Source organism: Papaver somniferum, unplaced genomic scaffold (assembly GCF_003573695.1).
Source record: "Papaver somniferum cultivar HN1 unplaced genomic scaffold, ASM357369v1 unplaced-scaffold_75, whole genome shotgun sequence".
NCBI classification, from domain to species: domain Eukaryota; kingdom Viridiplantae; phylum Streptophyta; class Magnoliopsida; order Ranunculales; family Papaveraceae; genus Papaver; species Papaver somniferum.
The window spans coordinates 1,658,966-1,668,081 of record NW_020650415.1 but is presented as its reverse complement, the minus strand read 5'-3'; the positions used below and the strand labels follow the sequence as shown (position 1 = coordinate 1,668,081).

Below are 9,116 nucleotides of genomic sequence, written 5' to 3'. Positions count from 1 at the left end.
AGTCGAAATCTATTATTTCTAATATTGCTAAAACCAAGAAACCTTTCCTCGTACATAGAAGACCAAGAAGAAGTTAATTTTTTCCAAGTTTTTGAGAAGTGGAAAAAAAAAAGGATTAAAAATAATACAACTTTATATTAATCAAAAGAGGAATATTGTTTGTTTACGTACCATTTCATTATTATGTCTCGATGTGAGGTTTGAATCCATTATATCTACTTCATTAGAATACGAAGAGATTTTACCAATAAATTGCTACCTTCCTAATAGGGTTTGGGTAGATGCAGTTATTCCACGTATAAACACTACCTGCACTCTTTGCAACGGCGGTGAGGAAACTCTAACCCATCTTTTTCTATCTTGCAACTTTGCCAAACAGGTTTGGATACACTTAAACTTTAGTATGGATAACGTGATTGAAAATAGTACTACTTTTCATGATTGGTTAAATACTTGGTTCTCAAATATTGATAGAAATGGTTTTGTGCTGAATTGGCCTGAATTTTGCAGCATCATTACCTGGCACATCTGGAAATCCAGATGCGATTGGGTTTTCAGGATGAAAAAACAAAAAAATGCGGACACAACGCACAAGATAGTCAAATTCATAAATAGTATTTCTAGTACTGCTGCCCCAAATTACAATATATCCCAAACATTGTATTACAATCCAATGAAAGACGATTTTCTTAACATTTGCACTTCCGACAACAGGAAAATTGAAGCAAATTTGGTTTACACTTTTAGCATAGCTTCAACAATGATTAATCATACCTCATTTTCTGGTATTGGCATAACTCTCACTGACTATGCAGGTTTCACCATTGAAGTCAGGAATACTACCTTCAACTGCAGTACTAGAGTGGAGTTAGAAAGAAGAGGAGCCAAAACAGCTTTCCACTGGGCAACATAGTGGAGTGGTCATGAAGTAGCTTTCCATAGTGATTCAATGCCTACTTTGATGCTTCTCAAAGGAATGTACGTTGAAGCCAGAACACTTAGATATAACGTTAGTAATGACTTCCAAAGAAGCAACTTGGATGTTATTAATTTTAAAATTTCAGAACTTTTGTTAACCTCTAGATTTGGTGTAATGTGGGCAGCTAACACAACAGCCTTATATAATATCTTTAAACTCCAAAACTGCTGGAACGGAGAAAACTTAGGCCATCTTCTTAACTTTTACATTTCCAGGTATTTCAATGAAAATATATCATGGTCGAATTTTGTTCCGATCATGGTTAGAACACTGAATATGTAATGTTAGAGGATTTCGTCCTCTTATTTTATGAAAAAAAACTAAACATTTAAAATATAAAAAAAAAATTAAACTACATGTTGTTTTATCAGTTGAGATATTAGGTATCATTTGAACATTTTCCTTTTTTTTTTTGATAATAAGTCTTTATTTTCCATTAATTGATTTAATTGAAGGTTTATATAGAGATTAAATACATCAAAAAATATATAATAACAAGAACAACATACTTGTGTACAATATTAAATAGTCAGCAGACGTTAGCTCCCCATATGCCAATACTATTACCAGTCTCCAATTTCAAGTACAAAAACATCAACTTAATTATTAGAGAGCAGCTAAAAACACTAAGAACCTGGCTATTTTGGGACTAACCATTTTATTTGCAGCCTATGATGATTTTGATCTTCTTTTTTTTTCTTTTTTGATGATAAGGGTGTCGACTGTGTAAGAAAATACGAAACTACCCTCTACACTAACCTTAATAGTTTTAATTGTGTGTAGACGAAAAATCATTTAGATTAACAATCTTTAATCAAAACATAATCTTCTCTCGATTTTCATCAAAATCGAAAACTAAAACCTAATATCAAGCAACAATTCAATTTTTTATTTTCATAGAACGGCAAACAATTCGATTTATTGAATCAAACCCGTTGGACCCTTCCTTTTAAAAGAATTCATCGATAATTTAACTATGAATCTCTGAAATTTCCTCATCAGTTTTTTCTGAAAATCAACCAGAATCAGTTTATTTATGCATTAACATACACGGATAGACTCCAAATAAATGGAATAGGTCCCAGAATAGCCTGGCTAAATTGGGGCCTATGGATTTTTTCATCCACCCCATAAAGAATGTTAAGGGGTGTCTAAGTTTGATGAAACTACCATTTTACTCTCTATCAAATATTAATACTACTAATTTATCCCCATCAAATCCTAGTCATAAAATTAAAAACTAAAATCAAAATCATAAAACTAAAATCATAAAATTTAAAAACTAAAATCAAAATCAAAATCATAAACTAAAATCATAAAATTAAAAATCAAAATCAAATTCATTTCCATCTCCACTTCAACTGATTCTTCTTCTTTTCTTCTCAACCCAATCAACTAGGTTTTAGTAACATAAAATTGCTCAAAAATTGAAAATTTTGAAATCAAATTTTTCCCGATTTATCAGAATCGGTTACACACAAGCACACATGACAATGACTAATTCACAGTCCACACAAATGGTAAAATTATTATCTCTCTAGTCGCTACCCAGTAAAGGGCAGAATGATATTGACATAGCGATGGAAGCTCCACGCCATGTCTCGTCGTTTATTTAAGTGCCTAGGAATTCTCAGTAATGCTAATGACTAATGTAGAGGAAATCAGTCCTCCGTCATAATAGTCATTCCTTCATCGCCTGAAAGAAAACGAGAAAACCAGATGGCAGATGATTTGGGGTACCGGCAGAGTCCATTCTTGTAATCGACATAAACAATACCAAAACGCTTGGTGTAGCCTTCAGACCATTCAAAGTTGTCCATGAAAGACCATGCGAAGTACCCCCTCACATCGGCACCATCCCTGTCCATGTAACGCTCAGTTTAGATAGTTTCTTTCTAAGCGACAGACAAGTGCATAATAAAAGGAGAGGGATTAGTAAGGGCATATATATACTTGATTGCTTGGGCTAATGCAGCAATGTACGCCTTGTAGTACCCAACTCTCTTTTTATCATCCAGCATCTTATGGAGAAGAGTTTCTGGATCTTCTTCGTCATCCATTCCTATAAATTGCATGAAATGTACGTGAGAGTTAGTTATACTGGATATCAACAGATTAGCATAGTAATTAAATACATAAATCCCAAAACCCTTCTTCACCAATGAATAATGTGTTATCTGTCCATACCATTCTCAGTAATGTATATCTTGGGGTTCTGATATTTCTCTGCAACATAATTCAGTAGATTACGCAACCCCCAAGCAACTATGTAAAGCCAATCGGATGCAGCCTGGCATACAGGACATTTTCAACTAAATTAAACTCGAACGTAAGTTTGATTGCATGTGTTTGAGAGAAAACTAGTCAGATATTATCAATACCTTATCACCAATAGCCTCACCCCCTGGATATTTAACTGATCATAAGAAGGAAGTTAGAAAACGGAGCTTATATAGATATATAAAACATAAATATTTACTAAAGAAGTGTTATACCAATTCTTTCGATTTGTTGATCTTTTATAAAATGCCCAGGGTCAGGGCTTGTTGCTGCATGAGCAATGAACCTTGATGTATACTGATTAATACCCAGAAAGTCTATCGAGTAGCTTAACAATTCTCTATCTTCATCTGTGAATCTTGGAAGACGATCTCCAAGCCTCTCACGCATGGTTTTAGGATAGTCCCCGAAATATATTGGATCCAAAAACCATCCAAATGTAAAATCTAAACGTCTTGCAGCAGCATTTTTATCCTCCTCCTTACCGGGAAAAGCCTCTGCCCATTCACAATCAAGTGCTATGCCTATTTCACCGCCTTGCTGAGCCTACAATACAGGTATAAGATGTAAATTATGAACAAGAGGAATCGTGAAATTGATGAAAACTGTTAGCAAGGCTGACTCCAACAAGATATCGAGACAATATCTAGTACTCTAATTCATATATATCAATGAATATTAATCCTTAGTTGAATGAACAAAAGTTACTTTTAGAGTGTTCCTTGGTTTCAGTCATGTCATAAAAGCCCACATAGAAATATATTTTAGACATTCAACAGAAAATATAAAAGCACATATCGAAAAGATAACCTGAAACTTGTTTTTGTAAATGGAAACAGCCGCTGCATGAGCCAGAAGTTGATGGTGTGTAACCAAATAAGGTTCTGTAGAAGGATTTTCACTTCTCCCAGGAGCATGTGTCCCAACATCGTATCCATGTACCGAAGTTGAACAAAGTTCGTTTAATGTGATCCAATGTTTTACTCTATCCCCAAAATTCGCGAAGCAAGTCTCAGCATATATTGCGAAATATTTTCTGGATGATTCCCAAATAAAGTATGTCATCCACTCATTAGTTTAAAGATGCACAGAAATGGATTGTGAATCAGCCATATGATGTTATTTTCATCAAACTTACACAATTTCGTCGGATAACCATCCTCCGATTGATTCTTGAAGATAGTTAGGTAGATCCCAATGGTATAATGTTAAGTACGGCTGCATACCTGCAGAACATATAATTCAACTAAGTAGTGTATCATAAATAAAAGGGACAACCTAGGTAAAAACAATGACCTTTATCAAGCAGAGCATCAATGAGATTGTTGTAGTAGGCAATTCCTTCCTCATTGACTTTCGTTCCCAAACCATCTGCGCTCATAGAAAGAGAGCAAGATTATTCTTCAACTGCACACTGATCATAAGACAACGATAAGCAGCAATTGAATTTGATAGGATAGCACTTAGCAGAATACCAGGGAAAATACGAGGCCATGATACAGAAAATCGGTAGGCATCAAATCCCAGCTTGGACATAAGTTCGACATCTTCCTATATATATAAAAGGCAAACATGCTTGTTATTAGCATCTTAAAGATAACATTTTATCGCAAAGTTGAACAAGTACGTACCAAATCCTAGAGAAAATTTACTACCTTGTAGCGGTGATATTGATCTGCAGCAATGTCTCCATTACTTCCATCTACGATTTTTCCTGATACAATATTCAAGGTCGATTCCGTTAAAAAAAACTCTACCAACATTGCTGCCAAGTGTGCAAGGATCTAACAATAACTAGACACAGACGGTCTCAAATGTGTTTGAAATGGTCTGACGCACCTTCTTTGCGTGCAAAAACATCCCAAATACTCTCACCCCTGCCACCTTCATTAACTGCTCCTTCAACCTATAAAAACACACCAAACTTTCATCAACATCTAAAAGATTCCTGATCCAAATTCAAATCTGGATCGAACAAAATGTTCTCTAACAAAAGGTGATTTAAAAGTATCCAAGTCCATTAGAGATCTGGGGTTGGACTCTCTCTTTTTTTTACAAAAAATGTAAATCTCAACTATTTTCTATCAGCGCAACAAAGTTATATAACTTTCCTCGTCTAATAATTATTGAATGAATAACAAAAACCATCATAAAAATATTAAATTTAGGCTGAAATAAAGAAAATGAAGGATACTTTCACATTTTTATTCTCACACTTTTAAGTCATTTTTATGAATAAAAACCAAATGGTAACGGATTTAAAGCTAATATATTAGGGATATGTTTCTCTCACAGAGCTCTGCGTATTTACCGAAAATGAGCGTATGGGTTAGACTCAAAAAGTTAATTTTTCCCTCTTTTCTTGAATGGGATGTTAGTACGTGGTTACCTGATAAGCAGAAGTTGAAACACCAAACACAAAGTTAGGAGGGAAATCCTGGCGTGAAACTACAATAGGAATTTCTTCATCCATGAAATTTGTTGCCATTTTTTGTTTTTGATGGAAGAAAATGTGATGAGTGAAAAAGAGTGATGAGAAATGTAGAATATATATTGTGGGAGGAGGAAGAGCAGTTGAGGTGTTTTGGGGAGGAGGAAGAGCAGTTGAGGAGTTGTGTGGAGGAGGAAGGAACAGCATTCGAGTTGTAGGGAGCAAAGAAGGAAGAGCAGTTGATTTGCGGGGTTTTTGAGACGGAGTTAATGTTGGGGTTATGCCCAAAAATAATAGTTTGACATTACATTTTAAATATTATTTAACAGTTCACTTTAAACATGCTTTGTGAGATGTGGTCAAATATATTAGTTGTAATTTATACAATGGGAGATATAATATATTGGTGACATTTTAGTTCGTAATCTATGTGGAATCATTTTTATTGATTAGATTATAACTTGCTATGATTATTACGTACGTATTATGATAAATCTCATCATAGAAGTGGAGACTTCTAAATCTAGCAGGTTGATGTAATTGGATTATGTCGAACCAGTCGGTTATTTCTGTTCGTAATTTATCAGCTTGTGAATAGATATAAGTTACTACTTTACATAAGTTCTTAATTCTGAGAATATGTATATACGCTACGTGTATTTCCGGGCATCTTGTCTTACCAAGCAGTGAGGTCATTTTTGGATCCAATATCTGGGTAAGATGGATAGTCGTGAGTACGCAGTAAGAATATACATATTCAATATGGTATCCGTCTCAATGTGTATTCCCTTGGATTATTGTGCGGGAATTATTATTCTAGACTAGCCAGTGGTCAATTGTTTAAGTGATTATTATAATAATAATGTAAAAAGCGCATCAAGGACCAAATATAAATTCTGCATAGGGAGATGATGTGTAATTTTTACACGCCTATGAGAATTTATGAATACCGGTATTCACGGAGGGACTTATTGTAAGAAAGTAGAGGAAGGGTTTTACTTTTATTAAAACAGACAATTTTAGAGTGTTTGTCAATTACAAGTCTTTGGTGGAATGACTTGTAATTTCCTAATCGTATTTGGAATTGTGTGAGACACATAGAGTCCTGTACGGTTAAGAAAAGCTAAAATTGTTTGTAGCCAAGAGACCTAATTGTATTTGGAAAAGGTATTTAAAAATAAGAGGGACAACTACTAGTATCAAAACTATATAAGGGGAGCAAGCAATCAAGGCTAGAACTACAGAAAAAGCTAAGAAAGTTGTGCCTTCTTATTTTCCCGTCCCTATACAATTAAGGATTTTGGAAGAAAGTCCAAAACTAACCTACGTGTCTTTCTAGTTTTGTGGAAGCAATTGTCTTTTCTCTTATTTTCCTAAGAAAAAGCTATACGAGGTTTTATTCCCAAAATCTACAGAAACTTGTTTTACATTCTCTTCCTTCCGTTACGGTGGTTTTGGAGATAAAGCTAAAAGTGGATTTTGTTGTTCTTCTTGGAGATTTGGATTAGCAAAAGGAAAGGTACACAAAATCTCTAATCCCTCTTTGATCCTATTAACATCTATGAAACAAGGGGTTTTATAGAAAATTTTTAAACCAATTTCCGCTGCGTTTTTGATAGATTCCTAACAATGGCATCAACAGCTAGGTTTAGATGTTAATAATTGTAATTTTATTTATCATGATAGAGATTATGATGGGTTATAAAAATTAGGGTTTTTTCAATTTGGTAATTTCTATTAATCGATGGAACCCTAGATTTATCAATTGATGGATGTTGTTGATTATTGATGATTTATTTGATTATTTTGAGATGGGTATTGGCTGAATCTTGTATATGATGCAAATTAATGTATGTGTATGGATAACTAATGTTTTTATGCTAGAGTATGAAATCACTTTGAGGGATATATGGGTTCCTTTGTATTTCTACATGAGATGTAAGAAGTGGGTTAGATTCTTTGAAATTTTATTTCCCGTGTAAACCAAAGTTTTCATGGGTAGTCAACAGTGTATCAATGGATTGTTTGTTAACCCTTAATTGGCTTAAGAGGGTAACTGAATTGTTTGATAATGAAGACCAAAATTTGTTTTAGTAAGTCCAAAACAGTTTTGGTACGGTGTATTAAAACAAGTTTTTAACGGGTCTTGGAACATTACAAACGTCAACAGTTAGTTATCCCTTTAGATAACTGATATTACACAGTACCAATGTGTTTAGTTGGTGATTCAGGGAACTTTAGTAACTATTAGTTTATGTGCATATATATTTTAGTTGTAGTATCAGCTTGGAATAATTAGATTGGTAATCATAAAATCGCAATATTATTTTGGTTTATGCATGAGCTATGTGAATGGTGATTGCCCTTGTATAAGAAATTAAGTGGCAGAGGGATTTTCGTATCCCGCGGCCTTCCATAGGTGAAATTCAGATTACATGAATTGTTTTATTCTCCCCAAGGAGATTATCCAATTTATGTCGGCTCTGAGATATAGTCTATGGGTTACACTTAATTTAAAATAATTAATTTGATTTCCAAAAGGAAACAAATATTTATTTTAGAGGCCGAACATATCGGATTGTTGATTTAATATGACATGAGATGTCTAGGGTTGTTAAATCAATGGAAAGATCTTCCACCTGAAAAACTATATGCGCAACTAATTCCCTGAGGAATGTTACGGATGCAAAGTTTTGGGAATCCGATCTTTATCGTAATACTAGGGAGTTGTGATAAATAAATTTTTAATTTTTTTAAGAGCTGTTTTATCTCACTACGACTTATTTGTTATGCATGTTTAGATGTCAATGTCGAGCCTCAGTCCCTTACAGATTATCTTGAAAGAAAACCAATTAACCAGTCCCAACTATGTTGATTGGAAAAGAAACTTGGATATTATACTCACTGTACAAGATTACAAGTTTGTTCTTAGTGATCCAGAACCTATACTCCCTGAACCTGAAACCACAGTAGGTGAGCATGCAAGGTGGAAAAAGGCTAATGATATGGCCAAGTGCTATATCATGGTTTCTATTTCCAATGTATTGCATCACCAATATGAGGGCTTTGAGAAAGCTGCTGAGATCATTAATGGTCTAAAAGAGATGTTTTTTGAACACAATCGTCCCACCAAAGCGGAAGCTACTAAAAATCTAATGAACACTAAGATGCAAGAAGGAACTCCAGTTCGTGAGCACGTCATTCTCATGATATCTCTGTTTAACGAATTGGATACCCTTGGGTCAACTATCGATGCTAATATGAAAGTTGACATTGTTCTTAATTCCCTTCCCAGTTCGTTTGCACATTTCAAGTTGAATGTCAAAATGAATAAGATGGTTTTAACTCTTCCCGAGTTACTTAACCAATTGCAAACTGCGGAAGGAATTTTGCACAATAAAAAGGCAACTGGAAGTGTTAACTTAG

At 34.2% G+C, this 9,116-nt stretch overlaps 2 protein-coding genes across 2 annotated transcripts; one reads left to right on the top strand and one right to left on the bottom strand.

The window, feature by feature from the left end:
• Positions 1-2,489: 2,489 nt before the first annotated feature.
• Positions 2,490-5,791, bottom strand: LOC113344245 (beta-glucosidase 4-like). The gene is made up of 12 exons (XM_026588254.1): positions 5,649-5,791; positions 5,099-5,165; positions 4,915-4,973; positions 4,735-4,810; positions 4,556-4,630; positions 4,398-4,485; positions 4,070-4,295; positions 3,475-3,805; positions 3,361-3,395; positions 3,167-3,269; positions 2,933-3,041; positions 2,490-2,839 (listed from the first exon to the last, which is right to left on the bottom strand). The coding sequence occupies exons 1-12, from the start codon at positions 5,745-5,747 to the stop codon at positions 2,641-2,643; spliced, it is 1,467 nt and encodes a 488-aa protein (XP_026444039.1). The 5' UTR covers positions 5,748-5,791; the 3' UTR covers positions 2,490-2,640.
• A 2,706-nt stretch (positions 5,792-8,497) lies between these two features.
• LOC113344224 lies at positions 8,498-9,024 on the top strand. The gene is made up of 2 exons (XM_026588230.1): positions 8,498-8,875; positions 8,986-9,024. The coding sequence occupies exons 1-2, from the start codon at positions 8,498-8,500 to the stop codon at positions 9,022-9,024; spliced, it is 417 nt and encodes a 138-aa protein (XP_026444015.1).
• The last annotated feature ends 92 nt before the right edge of the window (positions 9,025-9,116 follow it).